This window comes from Vulpes lagopus, chromosome 8, assembly GCF_018345385.1.
Source record: "Vulpes lagopus strain Blue_001 chromosome 8, ASM1834538v1, whole genome shotgun sequence".
Taxonomy (NCBI): Eukaryota; Metazoa; Chordata; class Mammalia; order Carnivora; family Canidae; genus Vulpes; species Vulpes lagopus.
Genome location: NC_054831.1, coordinates 79108593 through 79136434, shown reverse-complemented (window position 1 = coordinate 79136434; position 27842 = coordinate 79108593). Strand labels below are relative to the sequence as shown.

General features: G+C 43.4%; 1 protein-coding gene across 1 annotated transcript; it reads left to right on the top strand.

Moving 5' to 3' along the window:
• The first annotated feature begins 590 nt into the window (after positions 1-590).
• RBM17 (RNA binding motif protein 17) lies at positions 591-26934 on the top strand. The gene is made up of 12 exons (XM_041767572.1): positions 591-719; positions 6971-7108; positions 10975-11091; positions 13803-13969; positions 15847-15944; positions 18711-18767; positions 19665-19806; positions 21756-21907; positions 23293-23366; positions 24122-24220; positions 25354-25426; positions 25559-26934. The coding sequence occupies exons 2-12, from the start codon at positions 6986-6988 to the stop codon at positions 25660-25662; spliced, it is 1206 nt and encodes a 401-aa protein (XP_041623506.1). The 5' UTR covers positions 591-719; positions 6971-6985; the 3' UTR covers positions 25663-26934.
• Positions 26935-27842: the final 908 nt, after the last annotated feature.

Here is a 27842-nt window from a genome sequence, read left to right as displayed (position 1 = left end):
GTTCACAATACACCAAGTTTAAACATTTATTGGGTCCTATTTATAAAGACATCGTCCTCGCCCTCAAAGAGTTGACTCGATTAGTAGTTTACAACTGGGGCAAAAATTCAGAAAGGAATGTTTTCATCTTTTAATGTCACATAATGATCTGTGAGCTTTATTTATCTTTCCTTCAATAAATAGCAGGCCTGGCAAAAAAAATATTAAATAAATAAATACATAAATAAATCGTGAGGCTTTCATGCCACTTGCGTTGTGTTGTGTGACCCCTCGTTCAGCCACCGACGTCGGTGCACTGGCTTTGAAGCAGCTTGCCCGTGCACCTGCCTACCTGGGCTCTGCACCGAGGGGACTCCGCGGGCTCCCAGGCCGTTTGTCCTCCTCGCCGCGTGGGGGCGCTGCCAGCCTCTCCCACGAGTCTGAGAGCTCAGGAGCCGCCCCACGGCGACCCCTGTCGGCGGGAGGGGAGGACGCCGGCGGCGAGGGGGGGGGCGGAGGCGGCGCGGCGCGGTCCTCCCGCCGGCAGGGGGCGCGGCGCCCAGGCGGCCCGTGGCGCAGGCGCAGGCGCGCCCCTCTCGCGGCCGCACGCACTCTGACCCCGCGCCGCCGCGCGCGCTGCGGCCTCGGCGTAAGGGTTGGCGCCGGCCCGGGTGCTGCGGTCGCGGGCTTCCGTCTCCGCGGCGCCGCGGCCCATGGGGAGAGTCGGCCGGGCGGGCCGGGTAAGTGGCGCCCGAGGCGGCGTCCGTGCGCCCGTCCGTCCGGGCGGGGAGGGGGCGGTGGCGGCGGCGGGGGCGCGTCCCGGGCGGCGCTGGGCGCGAGGCCGCCGCTCTAGGCCGCGCCGCGGGGGGGGCGGTGGCGAGAGGTCCCGGCCGGGCTCCCGCCGTCCGCGCCCCGCCGTGCGCCCCGCCGCCCCCGCCGCCCCCGGCCCCCCTCCGCCGCCTCCGCGCGCTTCCCGTGCGGCCCGGGCACGCTCTGTCGCGCTCTGTCGCGCTCTGTCCTCCCGCTGCCCCGCGCGCACCTGCGGACCCCGGGGCCCCGACGGCCGCTCCCCGGCGGCTCGGCGCGGCCTCTCCTCCCGCCGGGACCCCGCGCGCCGAGCCGCCGACGCCAGACGGAGGCGCTTGGGCCCCGGGGGGCGGGCGAGGGGCATCGGGGGGCTCCCGGGGCGCTGCTCCCTCCCGGGCCGTGAGCACCGCCACGGAGAGGCGCCCCGAGGCCGCGCGCCATCAAGGGCCCCTCGAGGGGCTGCGAAGGGGACTCACCCGGGTGGGGGGGGAGCCCATTCCGGAGCCAGGCCTGCGGGGGGAGCAGCGGGCGGGGCCTGGAGAAGGGCAGCGTTCCGCGTCGACCTCGCGGGGGCCGTGACCCCTGCCCTGACCCCTGCCCTGACCCCTGCCCTGACCCCTGCTGCGCGACCCCTACCGTGACCCCTGCCCTGATCCCTGCCACAGGTGGGCTCTGCAAAGGAGAGAGGCCCGCAGCCCTCGAGATAGATACCTGAGGAATGGGGGGGCAGGGGGAGTAATGAGCTGATGACTTCAGCAGAGGGTGGGCTTTGGAATTTCATTAGGAAATGTGCTGCCCGCGGAACAGCTTAAGGATTTTATTTATTTATTCCTTCATTCATTATTCATTCATTCACAGCTTAAAGATTTCATTCATTCATTCATTCATGAGAGAAACAGAGAGGCAGAGACACAGGCAGAGGGAGAAGCAGGCTCCATGCGGGGAGCCTGACGTGGGACTCGATCCCGGGTCTCCAGGATCATGCCCTGGGCTGAAGGCAGGCGCCAAACCATTGAGCCCCCACCCCCCCCCGGGTTCCTCCCCTCACTGTACAGCTTAGGACGAGTGGGTCGTGAGGCGGGACTAGAACAAGGCATGCAGGGTGTGTGACCGGGAGAAGCTCAAGGTGCAGCACCGCGAAAAGGTGGAAAGCAAGACTGCGGGAGGGGTGCTGGTGTGTGCTCCCAGCTGCACGCGCAGAGAGCGGCCTTCTTTTACCGGGTTTGTCTTAAGTCACCTCCAGAAAACAGGTGGCCCAGGCCTGGCAGTCCTGCAGGCCTGTCCTGCAGTGAGGAGCGGGCTTTGTTGGAGGCCTCAGTTAACAGGTGACGCTCTTGGACTCCGCCGGGGCCCCCCCAGCCTTCGAGCAGACACGACCACGGTGCCCCAGGTGGATGTAGGGGAAAAAAATGTTTTCACCCTCTAAAGAGTCGTCATGGGTTTTATGTCGGGCAGGTAGATGCCTTTTATTGCTTGTTGCCTGGGTTTTCTTGTAAACTTCAACATGCGCCGCCCCTCGTGTTCCCATCCTCTTCCTTTCTATCCGTGGGTACTTCCCACAGTCCCCCGCTTCCCTTTTGCTTCAGGATGCATGAGTATTTAGTGACTGAAAAGAAAAAGGCCTCATCACGCTGTTTCTTCAGGTGCTCAGAACTCAGACCTTGACTCGTTGTCAGTTGTGTGGTCCTGGTGGTTTTTCTCCTGTTATGATGATGTGAAATTTAAAACTTAGCACACGAATGTCAAATGCTAGTAAAAATAAGTTGTGTCCTTAAAAAGCACATCTGACAATCTCGTTTCATAATGTGATTTAAGTAGGTGCACTACCATTTTCCATCCGCTCACTTCATTTAGAAAATATCTATGAGGGCGCGCCTGGGGGGCCCAGTCGGCTCGTCTGCCTTGGGCTCAGGTCATGATCTCAGGGCCCTGCGATCCAGCCCCACATCAGGCTCCCTGTTCAGGGCGGGGTCTGCTTCTCCCTCTGTCTCTGCACACACCCCCCCCATCTCTCATGAGTAAATAAATATTTTTTAAAACTAAAAGAAAATACTACAAAGATGAAGGCAAAACCAGCCCTTACCTTGAAGGGGCTTATAATGGAGGAGAAGCAAGCCTGTCAACCAGGAGGCAGCGTAACGTGCAGAAGTTGCTCCGAGAACGTTCAGGGGAAACCAGCTGGGGCTGGCTGGCTGGTTTTATGTGGGGGTGGTAGCCGCTGAGGGCTTTGGAGATGCTGGGGGTGGGGGGGGATGATGTACGTGGGCTCGTGGGCTGCCCTGAGGATGTGCCTTCCGTGCCCTTTTTCTACTAGTTGTACATTTAAAAAAAAAATCTCTGCTGGTTGAGTTAGAATTTTAACAAGTCATTCTTCTGGCAGAACCACGTTTACTGTTTCTTCTTTAAAAAAAACAAACCAGCATATATGAAAGATGTGTCAAAGTGTGCTGTTACCATAAAAAAGAAATAGCGGCTGTTTGGAAGTTCTAAAAGTCACGTGTCTGTGTTTGTGTCTGACCCTGGCTTAAAGGACATCCAAATGTCAGAAAGCGCTAGTTTTTATCACCCGGCACCAGACTCCGTGAAATAGATGCGCTCTGGCGTCTAAGTAGCATCTCAGCAGCAAGCAGGTGAGGTTTGGGTCCTGGCTGCCCCCTCCACGCTCGCTACACTTCGGCGATTGCAGCGTGGAGAACGCAGGACTCCGCTCTGACCCATTACAAGTGCCTCAGGTGGCTAAACGCAAAGTGTGCACGCCTTTTAGGGAGATCGCATTACATAAAAGGAGGCTAGTAAGGAATTAATGGGAATGGGGTTCCAGGTGCCGCCCACCCCTGGGCTGGGGAAACCACTCAAATGGGCTAGAGGGGCATGGGTGGTGAATGTGGTTTGTCCAGGTTCTGGCTCCTGTTCTGCCTGGGAGATTCCCTGGTGCCTGTAGCCATTAGAACAGGCCATACGTGTGCAGCTGGGTAACGAGTGTGTCATTGCTTTGATGGATCCAGTTCTGTGAATTTGAAGTTCCATCCGAGTGGGAAAAGCGGAGAAAGCTCTTCCTCGTTTACTCTGGTGACGGATCTGATCTATAAGCTCTGTCACAGAAAACGGGCAGATGCTGCTAGGATGACATCAGTTGCTAATATTTAGAGTGTGTTTCTGAAGCTCTTGAGAGCAGAAACGGGGAGGTTTAAATGAATGATTTTGCTGCATAGTGATTTTCAAAAGTCGGAGAGGGATGCAAGTCAAATGGAATTGTTAACAGACCGTCTTCAATTTGGAAACGGAATCACCAGAAATAGGGTCCCATGGGACCTCATGAATTCAGCCAGGACGTCCTCGCTAAATGCTAGATCCTGGATGGAAGAGCTCTGGTCCAGGAGGAGAGCCTCTATACTGTTTGACTTTTTTTTAACCCCGCAGATTTGGGGAACTATTTCCATTAGAGTTACTCTTCCTGGTAGGGAGATGCACTGGTGTTAATTGGCAGGCTGTTACCTCACCCCCCTCCCTCTTACCTATTCTTCTGTGTGGCTGGGTGGTCAGTATAAGTAACACAAACCTTGGGATTTTAACTGTTTTTAAGGGCCTGGGACCGTGGCAGTAAGCACACACGTCGTACAGCCGTTGGCACCATCTTTCTCCAGAGCCTTTTGCCTGTGGAGCCTTGGGCCTTGGGTGGTCTCCCTGCAGATTCGTGTGGCTGAGCGGACTTCACTTAATTACTATTAATACCTCAGCAAAAGTCCACATACCAAACCCCTGCCGTGTGCCAGAAACTGGCGGTGCACAAATGGACCGGCTGGTCTCTTCCCTTCGTAGATCGGTGGGCGTTTGGTTAACCCGTTTCCGCTGGCACGATCATAACCGTAAATACCATTTTCGAGGAGGTGGTTGTATTTGTTAGGAAGAGGTACCGGGAGAAGGAGAGTTTGGGTTGCAAACAAATTTTGATGACTTATCTCTTTATAATTTCCTAGGGAAGCTTCCCTGTTGACAGTCGTTTCCCAGAACGTGTCGGCGTTCCCTCGCCTTTCTGAGAATAAAGGAGAAAACAAATGGACCCGTCACTGGACTGGGCGCCACTTGGCGACTGGCTGGATAGAGCCCGGCCTGTGAAGCCGGCTCGGGTGAAGGGTGCGGGTCGCTGGCGCGGTGCCCTGAGGGCCACAGGCCTGGGCTGCAGTCGGCTTCGTTTTTCTCTGCTGTTGCTCCGAGTTCTTCCGATGAAGTGGAGAGTGTAAGGCTACGTGTTTGTGAGAACGAGGAGTTCCCAGTACCGCATAGGCTCTGAGAAGGTACCGGGCAGCCCCGGGCTCTTCCTTCCGCGCGATTGCCGTGGGCAGAAAGCTCAGAAAAGACGGCTCAGGAGGGTTTGCGAGCAGCGCCCGAACCGCGCAGCCGGCCTGCCTGCTGTTGTGCCCGGCGCTGGTGGGAGCAGGTTCTCAGGGGGTGCCGGGCTCCCTCACTCTTCCTTTGTTGCCTCAGTGACTCAGGCTTCACGCGACCATGGGTTGCCAAGTCCTGAGTCAGGCACTCACTCTGTCTGGCGCTGCGGGCAGCGGGCTTTTCTTTCTTTCCTAGAGAGTGCTGCTCTCTAGGAATACGGTTGGCGCCCTCCCCAGAGCCGCTGAGCGACAGGGTGCCCGGGCCTCCCCTTTATTCCCCCCAGCCTCTGTACTCCCTTGGGGGCCCTCCACCGCGAGCGGACCTAGGAGCTGCAGGCGGCCCGAGGGCCTGGATGTAACGGGACGGAAGGAACTGACAGCGGCGTGGGGCCCTGATGTCCGGGCAGAGCTGCCCGCTCAGAACCAGAGCGGCTCTCCCCCCCCCCCCCCACCCCCGGGAGTCACGCTCGTCTCCCCACCCCACGCAGGTGGATCCAGTGTCAGCCAGGGTGTTGCAGTGGCGGGGTCAGAGAAGGGCGGAGAAGTAAGCACATACTGGAGAGACTCGGGCGGGGGGCGGGGGGGCATTCAATATCTCCCTTCTCCGTCCGTCTCACCATCTCTTGCTGAGAGACAGGCGGAGCAGGATTTGTTTAACACAGTTTCTATGGCAAAATGCTGTCTGGACCTGGGGACGGACAGATTTTTGAAATGCGTCCATAAATCGGAAACTACCCATGCAAAGTATGTATTTGCAATTTCGGAATTTCAGTCATATTTTTTTTCTCTTTGCGTCTGTGAGATTGAGATTGATTTCTTCTTTTGCGAAGAGGGCCATGGCACGGTTTCACCCAGAATGTTGAGTTTTTTAAAAAGGTGAGAGTATAGGGGTTTAGTGGCAAGGATTGTGGTGGACTAGATTTAAAACGGGTCTTCTCACCATGACCTTGGGCAGATGACCTCCCAGAGTCCTAATGCTGCACCAGCCCAGGCTTTAGTGTAGCCTCGCGCGAGGCTTCTCCAGAGGTTTCTCCAGCAGATCCTACATTTCCTACCACCCTGGCTCGATAAGGCTTTATGAAGCGTAAAATTTGCTGTATTTATTGTTGTCTTATATCCTTTTATTCTGCAAGGATATTATGTATTGACCATTTACATGTTGATTATTGATGATCTCTTTGTAATCAATGTTATTAAAGATTACACATTTCAACTTGGTGGGCTATGAGTTAGTTGAGGCGTTTGTGATCCACCTCTCTACTTTCCTCAGTAATCAGTCATTTATGAAAATACGGCATCAGTGATAGCATTTCTTTTTTATTTTTTGTTTCTAGGCATGTGTTTACATTTCTTCTTCATAAAAGGTAGCTAATAGTGCTAAATCAACCTGGTAATGGGTTGTTGTAAAGTTTCTACTTTTCGTTGTTGAGTCAAAAAAGAATTTTTAAAAATTGGATATGTATATATGACAATATGTAATTATTAATAATAACCATTATATGCAATCAAGCAGAATGATTACACTCATGAATTACTTGACCACATGATCTTATAGGTGGAAAAATTAATTCTTCAAGTGTATTTGTACACATGTCGATGTGGCGTCGTGTGTTAGGAAGGGCACTGATTGGTGGTATTGGGCATTTTGACATTTGTTGCTGAAGCTTTCTGGACCAGGTGACCTCTTCCACTACCTTTTACCTCTAAAATTCCATGATACTGAGCTATTTTAACATGAAAAGATAGGAAATCCTTCCTGTATTTTGCATTCTTTAAACCCCATTCTCCTTGCCTTTCAGCATTAAACTTGAAAGATGTCCCTGTACGATGACCTGGGAGTGGAGACCAGTGATTCAAAAACAGAAGGCTGGTCCAAAAACTTTAAACTTCTGCAGTCTCAGCTTCAGGTCAAGAAGGCAGCTCTCACACAAGCAAAGGTAAGATAGGCCCATGGTGTGAAAGTGGAAGTCTACACAGCAGGTTCCTCCTGAGGATTAAGAGTAATTTGGTTTTAGCTTGTTCTTCTGCCTGTTTATCAGATATGTAGGGTTAAACATCTATAGGGGGAGAGGCTCTGGGTGGAGAGAAATAAGGAGTTTGAGATCATTGTGCTTCTCCCGAGTTGATGGAATAGAACTGTTTCAGGAAATCGGAATGAAGAAAATCAGGGCTCTCCATTTCCAGCGGTGACATTGGTTTTCAGGCTTCCGTGAGTCTAAGCTTGGCCAAGGATTTGACTGAAATGTTGCTTCATTAGCCATATTCCTGGGTTGGGGCCTGGGAATCTGCCTTTTTAGGTAGCATTCCTGCTGTTTGTTGTAGGTGGTTTGGAAGCAATGCTTTGAGGAGCGAGGCTCTGCAGGAATTAGGAATTTGTATGCATTAGTGAAGGCTCCAGTTAGTTTTGAACGTGTTGGGCATATGTAGTCTGGGAGTAATTGGTTTTGTTCCTGTTGTATACATGTTTGGCACTGGCAGTGTCTTTGGAATTGAATAGCATATAACATTAGGAACATAGTTGCCCACTGAATATATGATCTAAACTGTTACTGTCAGATACTTTTAGGAAATGAAAATGTTACTCTGGTTTGCATGTTGTTTTAAGGGCCCTTATATGTTAGATCATATGGCCCAGTGGAGGCTATATCACCCTAAATGTTCTCCTGGGAACATTGTCCCATCGGGAAATGAAAACTTTGCTCCTCTTATGTGTGGAGCACACATAGGCGTAAGAGACGTAAACAGATAAATAGTATATCTGTGGTGGTAAGTTTTATGGGCCGGGAAATATGTATTAAAAGATTTCTTTAGAGGGAGGAAATAATTTCATAATAATGAAAAAACAAGAAAATCTTCCTTAGAGCTATATTGAGATACTTGTGAAGTGTTTGAATTTAGAGGATTTGCTTTAAAATAACCCATTATGGGGCAGAGGTGGTGAGGATGCACATGAACACAATAGCCGGTGAGTTGATAGCTGGTGCAGCTGGGACATAGACATTTAAGGATTCATTAATCTGTTCTCTTTAAGTTTCCTGTTTGAAATTTTACATTGTAAACATTTTTTAGAGTTGGAATTATTTTTCTTTGCCTTTACTACCTCCTCAGTAGTTGTTTCTGTTGATGTGCTTACATTTGAGTGCTCAGAGCTGTAAAAGGCTTTAGGATTAGGATACCCACAGGTAAAGCAACAGTGTCTGAAAATTTTAGTTTGTTTTGCTGATTCTCCTGATCATGGTTTTTGTCTTTTTGAAATTCATCATGACAAGATTTAAATTTTTTTGCCAGTATTTTTTAAACAGATAATTTTGTCTTTTTTTGTTGTTTTGTTGTAAAAAGATTTTATTATTTATTTATTCATGACAGACAGAGAGAGAGACACACAGGCAGAGACACAGGCAGAGGGAGAAGCAGGCTCCATGCAGGGAGCCCGACGCGGGACTCAATCCCGGAACTCCAGGATCACGCCCGGGGCTGAAGGCGGCGCTAAACCGCTGAGCCACCTGGGCTGCCCGATAATTTTGTCTTAAAACAGGATCTCACCCCACTTGAAGGGAAGATTAGCAAAACAAATCTTGTTTTTTTTCCCTTTTAATTTTTTTAAATTGGTTAATTTTTTAAATGTTCTGAATTTCATGTAACTTACTTTGCACATGAGATTTAGGAAAAAGGTTTTAATATTCCAATGCCAGTGATGTTTAATGTATTCTCCTTGAAGGCCTAATATTCTCTTTTGTAAAATGGGTCTGGCTTAAGGAGCAATCTCATAACTAATAACATAAATTTAATTAGACTTTAAGTGGACACAATTAGTGGACAGTCTTAGGTCAGTGGGAGGTAACAAAATAGAAGAGCAGAAGTCAAAATATACTAGATATATGCAGATTAAAAACTGGGCTGATTCTTCAAAATTACCAACATAAGTATTGTCAGCTTTGTGGATTATTTGCAGCCAAATTTTAAAAATCCTAACTAATTTGTTTCTTCCTGCCCAGAGTAACTTCAGGATCACTTACCCTATCCAAACAGTGCATGTTTATAACGTATCAGTTAAAAACTAGCTTATATAAAATACAATTGAGAAAAATAGATCCTCTCAAAAATATATTAAAAAGTTAAATGAAATTTGTTCATTATGTACTGATTTGGATATACTCTTTAGTATCTGCTTCAGTCTGTTCAATTTATGCTTATCAGGTTTCCCTTTTCCAGTATAGTAATTTCAGCTACTAGGACATCTCCTGAGATTTCAAATAGGTTTTTAAAAGATAGGTCAGAATAAAAAGTGGTCTGTGAAATCATTTCTGCTAACTTTCTAAATCTTTCTGAGATTGCTCTGTGAAGTTAGCATTTTGTTTTTCTTGAAGGGAAGTGAAGATATGTTGCACTGATTCTCTTAGGTTTAATTGACTAATTAATTACTCAGTACTAGGTTGGCCTAACCAAATCTGTAAAGGTGTTTGGTAAAGAAAACTACCTACAACTGAAAGATGGAGCTGTGGTCTCATGTGGGATATAATAGAAAATACGTGATTTGGAGAAATCTCCCCATTGTCTTCTAAATTTTGGTATTCATTTAGTGGATTGTATATCTAATGATTGGATTAAATTGGTTTCCTTAACGTTATAAGTACTGTTAAATTCAAGACGGACAGTGGTTTATTTTGAGCCTTTTATAGTAATAACAATGAAAGCATATAACACTTTAAATTGCAAAGGGGGAATTAAACCTTTGTAACCACGAGACCAGATGGTCACTGCTGTGCCCATCTGATGTTAGCACTACTGCCAGACAGCCTGACCCTGCATGCCTGCAGGGGTGATGCCAAATGGAGTACACCACCGCACCTGTGAAATATTCAGTTTTCAGGAATTACAAGGACATAGAGGAATAATTGAAACTAGACCACCAGGAAGTTAACAGACAGGTCTAGAATGTGCAGCATTTTACAAGTGTCGGGGAAAAGAGGAGGAGACAAAGACGCGGCTCTGGTGGTGATGATGACAACAGCGGGGGAAGGAATCTGTTCTAAATTGAGAGATTTAAAAATCAGATGTTTTGGAGAACTTTGGTATGATTCTAGTTCAAAATAAAATCAGTCATTTTAGGGGACAGACTAGAAAATCTGAGTATGAATTGGATAGGAAATGATATAGGGGATTATTGCTTTTATGAGATGTGGTAATAGTACTGTGCTTATGTAAGAGAATGTCTGTAATTTTAGGAGATTAAGGGAAAGTGTCATGAATCTCCAACTTCTTTTCAGATGGTTCAATACAAAATACAGGTGTTCAGTAAAGAAAACGTGGTAACAGTGGTACGTGAATGAGTATTGTTCTCTTTAAAACATCGTTTTCTATGGGCTCATAATAAAAGAGGTAGGAGTTTAGATTCTAGTGGGAGGGAACAACTTCTAATTCACAAATATATTTTGCTCAGGATATAAAAGCATATCTATTCCTTGTGAGAGTCCCACTAGTCTAAGTGTGATGTGCCCTCCTGGGGCCAAAGGGAAAATCAGTGTTAGAGCTTTTCTCATTTATTATTTTTCATGCAGATTTAAAGAAAAGAGACCAAGCTTACTGTAAACCTTTTATAAAAATAGAGGAAATTTGTGTTAAAAAAACAGCTATGGAAACCAGTATATGGTGGTAGTAATAATAGAATTAAAAGGCTGTTGTTTCAAGAATGTTTTTCTGATAATTGAAAGGTTCGTTAAAGAGGCCAAAAAGCTTTGTTATAAACAGTGTGAGTTTTAATTTGAAGCTTCAGTGCACTCCTTTTGTTTTTCCATGATTTTAGAGCCAGAGAACGAAACAGAGTACGGTACTTGCCCCAGTAATCGACCTAAAGCGAGGTGGCTCTTCAGACGACCGGCAGATCGTGGACACCCCCCCGCACGTGGCGGCCGGCCTGAAGGTGAGCCGCCCCGGGCCTGAGCGGCTCTCCTGTGTTACGCGCGTGTCCCCAGAGCACGGTCTCCTCAGTGGGTCTTTGCAGGCTAGCCAGTGCTCTTTTCGGCTCAACTGTAAAAATTATTATTTAAAATAAAATAGTACATTATGGAAAAATCAGAAACTGGTAATAGGCAGAAAGGGAAAAACAGTCGGACCTGCTGTTTCCTTTCTGACAATGCTACCCGCTAGAAGTTAAAAACTTTATATTTTGGAATATCTTTCCGTTCTCTGCCTCCTCCACCTTCTGTTCCCTACCTTGGTTTTCTCACTTTATGTGCTGTGACCGTGTGTGTGTGTCAAAGAGTATAGATTGTCTGATCATTTTACCGGCTTCACTCGACTTCCTCACATGCGTATACCACAGTTTATTTGGTTCACTTCATGCTGAATATATGGGTTGTGTTTAATTTCTGGTGTCATAAGGACAGTTACAGTTAGTGCATATTGTCTTGATTACAGACTACAGTAGAGAAAAGGTTCAAATTCTACCAGCCTGACCTTTACACTTCAGCGATTTTACACAGTCTTTAAAACAAACAGATGTGGTCAACTCTATAAATAGCCTAGTGAGGATGAGGAGGATTTGGACCAGGGTCCAAAATCACACCCACTCCTCAGGTAACCTAACCGTGTCCCTCTACAGATGGCAGGCAAGTAATAGGACTGCAAGAGTTTAGTAAGCAGCACACACACAAATTGCTTGATGAAAAATGACCAAACGGTTAATAAATAGAATATGCTCTTATTGCTGTTTCTTAGCAAGGTCTTCTCCCTACCCCCACCCCAATTAGAAGGGACCCAGATCAAGCTGAGACACAGTCCCACTGTATGCCTGCTCCCTTCTGTATTTAGTTTCAGTCAGAACTGTTCTAGGTTGGAATCTGCTTCCCAAATTTGCTTTTATTCTGAGATTTTTTGGCCGGAAGAACTGGTGTTGGTTGTGCAGGCTGATAGACTGTCAAGAAGGAAAGACATCCCCTAGTGGAGAGGTTTCTGGGGATTCTTTGTCATTTAACACTTTCCCCCCACAGATTATCTAATTTTTCCCCACCGCATTTAACCAAAAACTAGGGTTGTTGTTTCCTGTTACTGGGTCTCGACTCTACAGCAGCACCACAATATGTAGTTTACTTTTACCCACCCCACCCCCCCAGCATTGGGGCATTGACATTTTCATTTCTAAAAATTGAACAGATGACTTTATTCTTAATGGCATTTAGAGATGATGGCTCTTTGTTCAGCTCAGCAGGGTTTATACAGTAAAAGTTGTTTACTTTCAGATTTTGAAATGACAAAGAATTAACCTTGATATTGACAGTTGGTTCAGTCAGAAACTCTGTGGTAATAGTATTGTATAAATTGAGTAGCTGATTGTTAGTTTTTCTCCTGTCTTAATAATAACTGAAAGGAAATCTTGTGTATATGCCTTTGTGTTTTTAAAATAGCTTTTATATGAATACGAATTCGTAACTACCCTTGGGAACCTTGCCTTATTTGATTTGTATCAACTTTTCAGTGTTCTGGCCGGGAGCTGATTATAGTTGTTTTTCTAATTTCTTATATTCATTGGACATCATATTTCTGATTTTTAGCTATAAGAAAGCATTGAAATGTTTGTTTACAATGCAAAACATCACATGCAATAGTGTAATACAGGAATTGTCCGATTTAGATCCCTTGATAATGAACGTAAGCTCTCTGTATCACATCAGTCTTGTGTTCACATTCAAAACACATTTTACAAACAGCTGTGCTGCCTTTGCTGGTCTGGGGCAGTGTACTTCCTGAAGGAGGTGCAGAATGGGCCCTCAGAGACTCTAGTCCCAACCTGTGCTTGCTCACAATATCTGTGGAGACCAGTTAGGGCATTCATTTTTACAGAAAACTAACAAAGCTTGGAGGTTTAGAGCCCCATTTCTGGTCACGTATTTTCAGGTCAGCTGTGCTCGGCCTGCCTTTTGTTTTTCTGATTTCTTTAAGACTACCTGTTTTCTCTCAAAGGGTAGCCCCAGTTTCTAAATGTACAGAAAAGAAATGCAAAATGTTAACATCCAAACCTGATCTTAGTGGATGTTAAAAGAATTAATAATGTGAAGGGAATTGTATCCACCTGTATGAGACTCAGTGCCTGAAATGCATCCTACCTGGAAAGGATTGTGTTCCAGAGGTTTCAAAAAGTCCAGGAGGATGCTTTCTGCCTTTTATTGTGAAGTCTTAATATATCCTGTTTCCACTTAAGCAGAATTTAAAATTACTCTATTAAGTGGCCACAAGAATGATTATTATTCATGGATTGTTTATTTTTAAGTTTTCATAGGGACATACAAAAGCAGAAGTATTCATTGTTTCTTATGAATAGTCTAATTTATTGCTTGAAATTTTAGATGGTGGCAGCTTGTTTACGAATTCCAGGAAGATGCCATAGGGTATTTATGGAATTCATACTCAACTAAAAGGTGAAACTCTTGGTTCAGCTGCTTCAGATAGCTAGGTATGTGGCCACATCCGGTCACTAACCCTCCGTAGGCTTCCGTTTCCTCGTCTGTAAAGCAAAGGAGGCAGATAGATGGTCTGCAAAGCCCCTTCTAACGCTCATATTTTTTTTACTTTAATTCTATGAATAAAATTGTAAAACATGAGGATGATACAGTTTGGTATTTTTGCCTTCCTCAGGATCCTGTTCCCAGTGGATTTTCTGCAGGAGAAGTTTTGATTCCTTTAGCTGATGAATATGATCCTATGTTTCCTAACGATTATGAGAAAGTAGTGAAACGCCAAAGAGAGGAACGACAGAGACAGCGGGAGCTGGAAAGACAGAAAGAAATAGAAGAGAGAGAAAAGTAAGGCTTTGTCTGGATTCGAGGATATATTTAACATTTGAAATGTTCTTTGGGTTATTAATGAATGAACTTTAGTGCAGTCTGTAAAGGCTGAAGTTCTCATGGTAGATCTGAGCAGTCATCAGAAGGAATCAGTTTATTTTCAAGAACTTAACACAGGCATGCCTCATTTTATTGTGCTTTGCAGATGCAGTCTTTTTTACAAATTGAAAGTTTGTGGTGGGGCGCCTGGTTGGCTCAGTGGGTTGAGCACCTGACTCTTGCTTTCGGCTCAAGTCATGATTCTCAGGGTCGGGAGATTGAGCCCTGCCCCGGGCTCCACGCTCAGTGTGGTCAGCTAGAGGATTCTTTCTCCCTTCCCCCTCCCCTCCACCTGTGTACACAGTCTCTCACTCTTCTTCTCTCTCCCTCAAATAAATAAATCTCTAAAAATAAAGTTTGTGGCAGCTCTGTATGGAGCAAGTCTATCAGTGCCATTTCTTCTTTTTTTAAGATTATTTATTTGAGAGAGCATGGGCAGGGGTAGAGGGGGCAGGGGCAGAGGGAGAGGAAGAGAATCCTCCAGTGGACTCTGTGCTGAGTGTGGAGCCCAGCACAAGGCTCTCCGTCTCACCACCCTGAGATCACGACCTAAGCTGAAAGCAAGAGTCAGATGCTCTTTGGACTGAGCTACCCAGGCACCCCTCAGTGCCATTGTTTCTAATACCATTTGCTCTCCTCATGTGTCTGTGTTACTTGGTAATTCTCAATATTTAGACTTTTTTCATTATTATATTTGTTATGGTGGTCTGTGATCAGTGATTATGACTTCCTGAAAGCTCAGAATGGTTAGCATTTTTTAGCAATAAAGTATTTTTAATTAAGGTATATACATTATTTTTTTAGACATAATGCTATTGCAGACTTAATAGACTACAGTGTAGAGTAAACATAACTTTTCTATGCACCAGGAAATCAGAAATTTCATTTCTGATTTCATAAAATTTCATTTTATTCTCTTTATTGCAATATTTGCTTTACTGCAGTGGTCTGAACCAAACCTGCAGTATCTCTGAGGTGTGCCTGTGGTTATGTTCCAGCATGAAAGCAAACACTAGAACAGATCTCACATCTAGATGTGGGAAACTTGAAGTATATTTTGTGTGAGTTGTTAGAAAAGTGACTTAAAAATCTGATGTTGAATAATGAGTTTTTTCCTATGCCACTTGAATCATAACCATTTAAAATACTTAAAATATTATGGGCACTTGGCTGGCTTAGTTGGCAGAGCATGCGATTTTTGGTCTCAGGGTCATGAGTTCAAACCCCATGTTGGGCAGTAGAGTAGAGCTTACTTTAAGAAATAAAATATTTAAATGTTTCTTTAATTTTGAGCCAGATGGAATTTTAAAAAGCTTATATATATCTTTTGTTTATAATTCTTGAAAGTATGAGTAAAACGGACTTGTATTGCTTATTTTGAAAATATTGAATGTTAATTATTCAATAGTTATATAAAGTTAATACTTTTTCTCATTTATTGAATCATTTCATGAGGTGAAAGCGTGTTCTACAGAATCAAAAATATTAAAGTGTTACCTATGTTGATATGCTTTAAAATGAAAAGAGGTAAACATTGAGTAAACTTTTTTCTTGCTACTTATATTCATATGGCTGTTAAATTTGTTCAGCTTATCTTTTGAATTCTTATCACTAATTTTTGCTACTTGCGCCTTCAACCAGTATTTGGTCATGTGCCCCCCCCACCCCAAATAGTTTAGTGAGAAAGAGAGGATTTGAGAATTTTCTAGCCAAGAGCAAGTCAAGGTGACATCCATGTGTTCACATCTCAAAATTGGTTCATCTGTAACGAATATTTGGTTCCTTTGTTGTCACAGGAGGCGTAAAGACAGACATGAAGCTAGTGGGTTTTCGAGGCGACCAGATCCAGATTCTGATGAAGATGAGGATTATGAGCGGGAGAGGCGGAAAAGAAGTAAGGCATGGGACATACGCGTCGCATCTCAAACTTGTGACATTCTACTGCTTTTCATAGTCATAGATAAGTAATTGAGTTGATATTGATTAGGGTAATTTTGTCTGGAATTCCAGCAGTCCATGTTCACAGAACAGTTCTAACCTACATCCTCTTTCCATGTGCATTCCTCTGGGCTTCTCAATCCCTCTCTCACCTGTGTTGCTTGGAGATTTGGAGCATACCTTACGTATGTGCGCACAGCCACATTGATCTCTTCTCGTTGCCAGCTGTGTATGCGGTCAGCACCGAACAGAGTCCAGGCACTCATTTCCAGTGTTTGTCACTGACCTGCATGAATTTGAGGAAATCACTTAGCTTCCCTGAACATTGGTTTCTTCTGGGGTCTGTGGAGAGTAGGGAGACAGGAATTTGAGCCAGGTACTTCATAAAGTCCCTTCCATTTCTAAGATTTTACACGCAGAATTGTACTTGTGTCAGAGCTGAATTCTTCCTGCTTACTGGATAGCTAAGGAGTGTTCATTGGGGAGAGAACGGAATGCCTCTTACATTCGCTTCTGTTGTGTTTTAATTGCTGAGATTTCCTTGGTTTAGTTGACCAGTTTGGTTGACAGGTTGAGATTTATTTAAGTGAGAAATTTTAACCTTCTCCTTGTCTGCTAGATACCAGGTTGTACTGTTCTAAGAAGCACTTTACATCACACAGCTCCAAGTAGGAGCTGTGATTATCCCCATTTTAAAGGTGAGAAATCTTAGGCACAGAGGGAGTTAAAGTGCTTTATATAATATAAGTCCACTGTTTAGAGGATCCAAGATGTTTGCCCGAAAACCTCCCTTATCTTGGGGTCATCTTCAACATAATGTCACAAAGCTGCAGTATATTTCCACATGCATGAGCTCAGTTGTATGACTAGTAGTGTGGCAAGCCTGTTCTTCCCCAGTGTACAGTGAGGCTGATTGAGAGTTTTATTTAAAATACTAATTGAGTTGGAAAGGAACACGTCTGTAATAATTGAGAACTCTTAATCTTCCAGTGCAGATATAAATTAAATGTATTTATTGGATGCTTACTAGATGCAACAGCAAAGAACCAAGTTCATAGATACACAGAGAACGGATTTGTAGTTGATAGAGATGACGGGGTTGGGGGTGGGCAAAAGGAACAAACTTCCAGTGATCAAATAAGTCATGGGGATGTAACATATAGCATTAGGTGTAGTTAGTACAAGTATATTGCGTATTTCAGAGTTGCTAAGAGTAGATCTTAAAGGTCCTCATTATAAGAAAAAACACTTGTAACCATGCATGATGGATGACAACTAGACTTATTGTGGGATCACGTCACAGTATGTTATACACTTGAAATGAATATGTCATGTCAATTATACCTCATTAAAAAAAAAGTACCACATGCTGAGCAGTGTCAGGTACTATGTTGTGTTTGTAACAGGGAGGAGAGTTAACATTTGGGTGCACTGTGTATGTCAGGCATTTTGGTAAACATTCCATATCCATTCTCTTGCTGACTAACAAATGTTAATTAACTTGTTTTAGAATCCAGTGTATTTGTTCATCTTACTTTTCCAGCTTCCAGATTGGCTGCCCTTTGCATAAGGAGCTGTGCTTTCTATATTAAGGACATTGTTTTTAACACAATCTATACAGACTAGTATTAGGAGAAAATAATGGCATTATTTTCACGCTGGTATTAACAGATTAATGTTCACATTTTAACCAGATTAGTAGCACATTTCCAGTAATCACCTGCATTTTTTATATTAAATTCAGAACTGATTTTTTTTTCAGAATCGGTCAGTAATCACCTAGGTCTCAGTGACAAGGTAAAAAAATGATAATAGGTACATCAGAAGAAACATAAGTTTCTTTTAGGTTCTTATTTCTCCATAAGTCTAGTCCAGCTGTGTTCATTCATTGTGATGCACAAACACTAGCTTTAGAGTTTCTTTTGTGAAACCTTACATGTGCTGGTACAGCATGGTTTGTAATGTTTGGGTTTTTTTACTTTACATTTTATTATTGTTATTGTTTCATTGGTGGTTTACGTTGTAATACCTACGTTAGGGCCTAATGAATCTAATGAAAATCCCTTCTATCCTCCATGCCTGTTCTCCTCCCGGTTGCTGGATAGCAGGTGGAGTCTGTTTGGGTTCGTTGTGGAGACAGGAGCAGGAATGGCGACAACACAAGCACCAAAGTACCCACATTTCCAAATAGGTGTTTAGCTGCAGTGGTTGACGCCCTAGACAGGAGGGTGCTGGGTTGTGGTGAACTGTGTTGGCGCCTCGGGGAGCTGGGTTTTATTCTGTCTCTGCTATTAACTCCTCTGATCCTCTTTTCATCTGAAAACTGGAAGCAGTAAGACCTCCTTCTGAGGTTTCTTGGACCTAAATGAGATCACACGAAAGAAAACACCTCACAGGCAACAGACTTCGGGGAGAGTTATGTTATAGTCTCTCAAGTAGCTGCTAGTTCTCTGGGCTGTGTTCTCTCACCTTGCAATTCACCTATTAGCTGCATTCTGGAGCTTTTGAATGCCTGCCATGAACAAGATGATTTTGTCTGCCTGTGTTTTGCCCATTTTCTGTGTTTTTAATCCTAGACTCAGAGATGAATTCGAAAATGTTAGCAGGAGGGATGAGGTGGCTGGTATCTCTCCCTCCCCGTCCCCCAGGGAAAGGGTGCAGTACATCGCGGGGCGAAGGGTCAGCGTGTCTGCTCCTCTAACAGTGGATTATTGTCTTGCAGGCATGGGCGGAGCTGCCATCGCACCACCCACTTCTCTTGTAGAGAAAGACAAAGAGTGTATGTATCTGTTTCTTGTCATTTTTTATTCTGACCCACCTCTTGGACCGAGTCAGGGGAAGTCTTAGTTTGAATCAGCCAGGTGTTTTGAGTGTAAAGGGTAGTAGCCTGAAAACCCACCCTCTGGCTCTACCACTAAGGCCCAGGGGGAGACCACCCTTCCACTCTGTGCTCTAGAAGTTTTCATGCCAGGCCGAGGCTTGGATTTTATAGGGTGAGATGCTTTTCTTTTCATTTAAGTAATTTATTTTCTCTAACATTACATAGTTGGAGTTAGGTTAAAACAAATGCAGCTCATTTTACAGCTTTCATACTCTGGTTTAGAGGTTGTTAAATTCATGACCTTCCACAAGGTGGCAGTGCCTTCCTTAATTAGGTTTTTCTGCAGTGAGTTTCTATTTCCTTCTATGTGTTGTGCATATTTACTTAAATTGCCAAAACATACTCATGCAGCGTTTCTTCTCCCAGTAGTCTAATTTAGAATATTTGGATTGGAATTGGACTTTGATAGAGCATCCAGACCATTTTCATATCCTCTGGGTTGGACCATACCTAAACTGTCCCAAGAAAATAAAATTATCTAGTGCTTTTTAGTACCTGTTGCACAATTTATGTCATCTTTTTAAAGAAGATCAGTCAATTAAAAAAAAAAAAAGGATAAGTCAAAAGATACTGTTAAATACGTTTTATGTGGAGCACCTAACAAACCCTAAGCCCAAGGAGCAAAGCGGGAATCAGGAAGAGAGTGTTCCACCTCTGATTTTTAAAAAAAGAAATGTAGTGGCTATAAGATTAATTTGTTTTTTATCTTATTCCTTATAGGTAACTGATCTGTGTAAGTATAGTTCAGAATTCTTTTGTAGTATTTTGGTAAGCCTGTTTATTTTTATCCAACAGTACCCCGAGATTTCCCTTATGAAGAGGATTCCAGACCTCGCTCTCAGTCTTCCAAAGCTGCTATCCCTCCTCCAGTATACGAGGAACAAGACAGACCCAGATCTCCAACTGGACCTGGCAACTCCTTCCTTGCCAACATGGGGTAATGGTTCCACTTGCTCTCACCTCAGCAAGTGTGAGGACAGGACTCAGTGAGAAGTGTTGCTAGCCTTGTCAGTAGATGCGGCTTTTGGTGGAAAATGAGGCACTGTCAGGTTTATGGGGGGATGCTTGGAGTGTGCAGTCATACCGCGTTCTTCAAAAGAATCAGTGCTTGAGTCACGGGGAGGATGTTCCAGCATGGCACTATAAGGTTTTGTACCACACATCAAGCCTTTTCATGTAAGATTTGAATGATTTAGACACTGAACATTATGTTCTCTAGGTAGGAACAGTTTCTGATAGTTACTTACATTGGTTTTCATAACATTTGCAAACAAAATAGCTCATATGAATTAGAGCTGAGTTATGCTGCAATCCAAAGGGTGAGTGACTTTTTTCTTGATAAAATGAGCCATTTGCTTTATGGTCATGGTTCTGCACTTTGAGTTTAAAATACTTAGTCGTTCTAACTATAATTAGAAATTTGTTTGCTGGCATATATAATTCAGTTTTAAGGTGACTTTCATATAGGGCTTGTGGATTTGTTTTTGTGACCCCCCCTGTGGATTTGGCATGCTTTTTGGTTTAAGAATGTTTTATTGTGTTTCCTCTGTGTCTCATGCGATGAGGGGCTATCAGATGTGGTAACATTACACTAAGGCCTACACTCTGCCTATGACATTGCTGCTGGAACTGTAGCGTGATGCTCCTCCCCTATGTGCATGTGCTTGGATTCCGAGAGCCATTGGAGAGGGGGCCAGTCAGTGGGAGTAGATGGCGGAGGTTTATACCCCGCAAGAGGGTTTTCAGTGTCTGGTCATCTTGGTATCCATCTCCTTGACCTGCACTGCTTTCTGTGGTATAATTGGTGGCTATTAAATTACTTGAAGATGAATACAATTTAAAATGCATTTCCTCGGTCACAGTAGTGTCCTCTTGGGTGCTCAGAAACCATTCAAGGCAGTGTAGATAGCATTTCCGCTCTTGCAGAAAGGATTATTGGGCCGCCCTAGAACATGTGCTGGAGGGTGGACAGATGTGAAGCTGGGTTTTGTTCTGCTGAATTCCCCTTTGAACAGAGATTAAGTGTTCACCACACACCCAAGGAAAGTACAGGGTGGTGTAGCTCAGCCACCTTCAGGGTTCTCTGCTCTGGATCAGCTTGTTCAAGTGGAATTTGTAAGGAAATTAATGACATGTAGGAAACCGTGTAGGTGCGCTGTTACTTAAAACAGGGTTTTGTGATTCAAGCTTGAAATAGCAGTAGTTGCTGCTGGACTCCCTGGAGACCCTTGAAGCGCCTCCAGGGGCAGTTTGAACGCTCAGTACTAAGAGCTGTGGGCTGGTTCCAGCTTCACTTTACCACATGCACCTGTGAAGGAATCTCTAAATTGGGGGTCTTGCTTTGCTCAGAGTCAGCCTTAAGCTGGTCAACTAATCTGGGCCTCAGTGTCTTCCATTTTCTCATCTGGTAAATGGATGCACTCTAAGAGTTCTTTTGTTTATAAGGACTGTCATCAATAACTCTACTATTTAGAAAAATGTAGTCGTCCTCATTGTGTGAAAATCATGCTTGTTTTTTGACGGGCATACTTGGAAGTAAACCGTGGTCATAAATTATATAGCAGTGCAGTCTCTGGAGCACACAAGACGTCTAGTGTTTTCTAACAGTGATACTGGGAGAATTTGGGGAGAATATGGGCATTTTCCTTACCTCAGAGATAATCTCAGGATGTCCAGGATTTCAGCATTAGCTTTTTCCATTTTTTTTTCATCCTGCGTATCCCCCACAACCTCCAATGATTGGCCCGTTGGTAATTATGTGTGACCACATCGAAGCCCATGTGGGATTTAGACTTTTTCGAGGGTAATTGCTATGATATAAAATTGGTTTATGCCATAGCTGATGACTTCAAGGCCAGGAAATCCTTCTCTTTTCCTTCCTCCCAGTGGCACAGTAGCACATAAAATCATGCAGAAGTACGGCTTCCGGGAAGGCCAGGGTCTTGGGAAGCACGAACAAGGGCTGAGCACAGCACTGTCAGTGGAGAAGACAAGCAAGCGAGGAGGCAAGATCATTGTGGGTGATGCCACAGAGAAAGGTGGGTCTGTTCCACGAGCAGGGCTTCTGGGGTGGGAGCAGGGGGAACGTGGTCCAGCATGAGAGGACCAGCCCTCTCTGGAGTAGACCAAGAATATGGGATTATGATGTATTCCAGTTCTGTGTTGTGGAAACAGAGGCTCGGGAGGCTCATTGGAACAGATCTAGAGATAGGAAGGTTCATGGCAGAAAAGACGATAGACTCACAGAAATACCACTCAGAGAAGTGTTTTCATGCGTATTTGTACTATGCAAAGACCTTGTTAAACTGGTAAAATCAGAGTTATGGTTTTATTTTTTTTTTAATTAATTTTTATTGGTGTTCAATTTACCAACATACAGAAAAACACCCAGTGCTCATCCCGTCAAGTGTCCCCCTCAGTGCCCGTCACCCATTCCCCTCCAACACCCGCCCTCCTCCCCTTCCACCACCCCTAGTTCGTTTCCCCGAGTTAGGAGTCTTTATGTTCTGTCTCCCTTCCTGATGTTCTCATTCATTTGGGGAATATGAATAATAGTGAAAGGGAATATAAAGGAAGGGAAAAGAAATGTAGAGTTATGGTTTTAGAGCATGAAAGAGCCCTGTGCAGTGTGTCCGTGAGGGTACTGGTGTATTTCTATCCTCCATGAGTTTTTTACTTTTTGCTTTTTCCTACCCTTTCAAGTGTGATTTCTCATTTTCTTACAGATTGATTGCTCTGTGAAGTCTGGTGTTATTTCACAGTCTGGTGGTAGATGATGCCTACTTGGTGTTTTATTTTCATCTTATTATTATGTTCTGTTCTGTGCTGAGGGCATATTGAAATGAGTCAAATGTGTAACTTCACATTTTAAAAAGAATTGAGTTTATTTTGAGTATCTTAGTTTAGCTCCCTTTCCTAAGGAAAGAAGAAAACTTTGCTGGCAGCCCTGTCAACACATGGCCTGATGAAGCAGCTGGTTGGCCTGACAGGCTAGAAGCCAAAATCAGCGATCGCCCTGATTTGTAGGGTATATGAAGTTAGTCTGCCAGTAGCTGGCTAATTCACTGCTTATTATATTGGACTGGTGACCTTTGGCCACACTGCATGTGCCAATACTCTGACCTGTAAGGTTTGTGGTCTGTGCTCTGTCAACTGTGTGAACTAAGGAAGTGACCCTAAGCAAAAATCCCAGGTAATTAGAGAAGCTGAAAACTTGTAGAAATTATGGTAAAAACCTATGCTGAAGCAGAGCAGATATTTTCATCATGGATAAGGTGACATTCTTGCTCAGAGACTGATTACATAAATGCTTATAGATGAATCTAAGGACATAAATAGTGGGAAGTACTCTTGAAATTAAATTAGTCATTGTAACTTGGACTCCGTGTTCTAACACGCCTACGTCTTAAATGTTTTGCTACAGATGCATCCAAGAAGTCAGATTCAAATCCATTAACTGAAATACTTAAGTGTCCTACCAAAGTGGTCCTCCTAAGGGTAAGAAGCAGAATTGAAGAAACCCGTTTTCCTACCTTGATTTTTGCTTGTCACTCCACCCTGATCCATCTTTGCATGCTTTCAACCCTATTGATACAATAACAGTTAAAACTGAAAATAATTTTTCTGCAAATGATCGTTCTGGATAGATGCCATCTAAGGTTGATATCTTAGGTTCCCTTTTCACTAGTATTTCTTTGCTAAATACAGTATTCAAGACTGCAATGAGTAATTGCTTTAAAATATTTGAAGTCGTTAGTTCAGTTTAGTTTATCTATTTTAGTTTATCTAGCATAGATGCTCTTGTGACTCTCTATGAAACTTAGTGTATGTGTGTGTGTTTAGTGTTTCTCAAAAGATTTGCTTATTTCACCTATTAATTTTACAACAAAATGCGTTCACTTTTGCCTTGAGCGGTAAGTAAGCCATGTTTAACTTGGGCGCCTGTCCATGTAGGATACTCTTTCAACTCAAAGTGGAACATCAACTCAAAAAATTATTTTTCAGTTAAATGAGTAAAGGGAGTGTACCTCTGTATAGTGTTATGTACTGTGAGCTCATAATTTGATTTAATTCAACATGTTAAAAACCATAAATATTTTTTTGTTAAGAAATACCAACTTTTGGATACTACAAGGATGAAAATTCTCATTGTGTCATTTGGGATTGAGAACATTTGCCATCGTGAAACAAAGTTATTTATTCATCTCCTTTATTTGTAAATTGCACTTGAACTTATTCATTTTTGTTCATAGAACATGGTTGGTGCAGGAGAGGTAGATGAAGACTTGGAAGCAGAAACCAAGGAAGAGTGTGAAAAATACGGCAAAGTTGGAAAATGTGTGATATTTGAAGTAAGAGGGCTTTCTTTTGATTTTTGTAACCCAAGTTGTAACTGACAGGTTACCAGACATTTTCTGCAAATAGAGACAAGTTGTACTGTAACATCGTTGAAGGTCACAGATGATGCTTAGATACACTTCTTTTACATAGTTATAACAATTTTAAACATAAAGACAGGAAGGACTTCACATTTTATTTGGTGAAGAAATAAATTATTTCCTTTTATGATTGAGGTTTAGTTTGACGACTAAAGACTACTGTCATGTGCTCAATAGTTGAGTTAGTTGGACGTACCTTTGGTTTCTTTCATTTAGCAAGCGTAAATTTAGTGCCTCCCACATGCTTTTGGAAGACAGGAAACATGTCTGTGCTCTCAGTGGTATGTTCAATTGAAGAAACAACAAAACACATGTAAAAATAGGGAATGTTCAGTTGCTAGACTCTGTAGTATTCACTATAAATACAGGAGTCAAGAAAAGGATTTGATCACAAAAAATAGAGCAAGTTTTGTGAACAGTATCAGATGTGGGTGAGCTTAGAATGTATGGGTATGATTTGGATAGGAGGAATAGGTATCCTGACAGGGTCACAGCTTCTGGGAGACTAAGGGGGCTGCAGAGTGGAATGTTTGGGAGTGCTGCAAATGAACGGAGTGGGGGTGCTCACCTCGGAATGAATGGGGGACATGCTCACCATGGGGCCATGTTATACCAGGCTTGGAGAGCGTGACAGAGGAACTTAAGCAAATGTGAGAAGCAATTAGAGCACAGATCTTTTCATCTTAAATTTCTGCTCCCACTCCTGCTTCTCTTCTATATCACGTTCTGTTTGTTGACTGCATAGTGATTTGTTTAGGTGTCGACTGGCATAGGATCTCTTCAGGGTTAAATGTGGCTGTGCTCAGTTAGCTCTGTGTTCTCTGCCCCAAACACAGTGCCTCTCATAAATAGACTTTCAAAAAAAAAAACCCCAGATGTTAACAAATTTTGATGATGAAAAAATCAGTTATTTCCTTGGTATATGACTTGTTCTGTATATGATAATTGCAATACTTACTCGACAAAGATCAGTTAAGGAAGAAAGCTTGTATTCAACTATATCTCCGTTGATAACTTCACCTGTTACACTTTCATTTCTTTCCCAGATTCCTGGTGCCCCTGATGATGAAGCAGTACGAATATTTTTAGAGTTTGAGAGAGTTGAGTCAGCAATTAAAGGTAAGTTGTACAGCTAAATGGAAAAAATAAAGAAGTTGAATTTGTGATCTAGATCCTTATAATTAAAACGATATTCTTGTAATGCCTTACAGATCCCTGTATTAACTAACATTCTTTCTGTTTGTCTTTTAGCTGTTGTTGATCTGAATGGGAGGTATTTTGGTGGACGGGTGGTAAAAGCATGTTTCTACAATTTGGATAAGTTCAGGGTCTTGGATTTGGCCGAACAAGTCTGATTTTAAGAACTAGAGCACGAGTCATCTCCGATGATCCTTAAATGAGCTGCAGGCTGAGCAGAGAAGGAAAAGGCCTCAGCCAGCCTGTGTGGCTGCTGCGTACAGAGACTCTTGGAAGGACTTCTAAGATATATGTTGATTGATCCCTTTTTTATTTTGTGGTTTTTTAAATATAGTATAAAAATCCTTTAAAAAAAAAAAAACAATCTGTGTGCCTCTGGTTGTTTCTCTTTTTTTTATTACCACTTCTGAGATGATTACATTTTTTGCTAGGATTTCATGATAATTCTCAAGTGCTTCAGTGATACAGCATTTCTTGCACTAAAAAATCTAGAAAGTTTTGGGATATGGGGTTGTATTGTTACCCTTTTCTTTCTTTTTTGAATCATTTTAATAAAACCTGCAAGTTACTAAACTGTAGCTTCATAAATTCTATAATAAAGCATCATCTTGGCAGTCTGCCAAAGGTGAACATGTTTGCTTTCTCTAACAGAGAAGTTCTTATTGACTCCAATCTTAGAAAACTCTCTGTGACCTGAGCTAAGGTTGAATTGCGAACCTACCATGATTGTTTGGGTAGATCATCTTCGGTGAAATTAGACTGTGGGGTGTGTGGTTGGGGGTAGGGGTAGACAGGTGTAGAGACCATGGATCTAGCACTTGTTTTCAGAGACTCACCTATAGTCTCAGTGCAGGTCGGAAATGACATGTTGATCCACGGGTACATTGTAAACGTGCGTCCAGTTATATTTTGGAAATGGTGGCTCATAGGGGGTCACGTTTCTACTGGCAAAATTTGCAATAGTGTTCTCATATGTAATTTTTAAATTTCTAAAGTGCTGCCACAGAAGCTACTTAAACTGTACTGCCAGTTGATAGAATTCTGGAATTGTGAAAAATTGTACCATTGAAGTGGTGGTATGTATGGCTTACAAATGTAGCAGGACCACAAAAACAAAACCAGATAATAATACTTGGTACTGAGGTTCATTGCCAGCACAGGAAGTGTTTCCAGAATATACTGTGCCTGTGTTCTGTTCATTGCTTGCCCAAATACTGCATGTGACTTTCCTGGAGTGGCAACTGGAGAGCACGCATCTATGTTGTCTCTAGGTGATCACCACATGGAAGTGTGTTGTGACCCCGTGGGTGAAGAAAGCACTCAGCAGTTCTTTGCATCCGTGGTTTGGAGACATAAGGAATATTCTGACCCTTTTTAAAAAAGGATTTTCTCATGTTTTTATTTAACATAAATAAAAGAATAACATTTTCTCTTTTGTGGTATTATTTTACTGAGTAAAACGGAATTGAGACTCGGTTTTTGTGATAAAAGTTCACATATTCTATAAAATAAGTTTGGGTTAAAGAATATAAAGTATAAAAGAATGACATAATTGAATATTTTGCAGGAATAAAAATCAACAGCCCTGAGACTTGAACAGGTCCTCCGGTGGACCTGATTACCTGGACCAAACAGTAAATATGGGTGTATTACCTTTGGGCTTACAGGTACCTAAACGTGCCTGTACTGAGTACAGACCTTCCTCGACTTATGATGGGGTTACATGCCGGTAAACCCACTATAAGCTGAAAATCCATTTAGTACACCTTCCCTGCTGAAAGGCCTAGCCTAGCCTCCACTATCTTAACTGTGCCCGCAGCACTCTCACCAGCCTTCAGGGGGGCGAAGTCCTCTCGCACAAAACCTATCTGATAGGTGTTAAGAGTCTCTTGTACTGAGGACTGCCTGGAAGTGAACAGAACGGCAGGATGAGTCATCTGCCCTCGTGGTCGCAGCTGCCACTGCCCAGCATCACGGAGAGGATCCGATCTCTAGAGAGCCCGCTAGTATGGTTTCTACTGAACGGGTATCATTTTCACAGCAAAGTTGAAAAACTGTTGAGGCCATCTGTATTTATTACGACAGCTTAATGTTCTTAAAGTGTAAGTTCCAAAACGTCTCTAATGACTGCATAATCATCCTGGTTTATAATAACATCATTATTCATTTGCGTTTTAGGTGGCTTTTTCCAGTGTTCTCATGATCAACTGAGGGAAATGCAGGTGCCTTACACTACTTTTTTATTAGCATGGGCACAACTTAGTGTCTCTCTCCATACCTCTCTGATGATTATTTTTTAAATTATCCATGACTACATTAGTGATTTAGGGTGTTATTG

What these genes read in the sequence shown, in the direction of transcription:
- RBM17 (XM_041767572.1), top strand. Translation starts at nt 6,986, where the DNA reads ATGTCCCTGTACGATGACCTGGGAGTGGAGACCAGTGATTCAAAAACA. An exon ending in GGGTGATGCCACAGAGAAAG is followed by an intron (nt 21,908 to 23,292) that starts GTGGGTCTGTTC and finishes GTTTTGCTACAG; the next exon opens with ATGCATCCAAGAAGTCAGAT. An exon ending in CCAAAGTGGTCCTCCTAAGG is followed by an intron (nt 23,367 to 24,121) that starts GTAAGAAGCAGA and finishes TTTTGTTCATAG; the next exon opens with AACATGGTTGGTGCAGGAGA.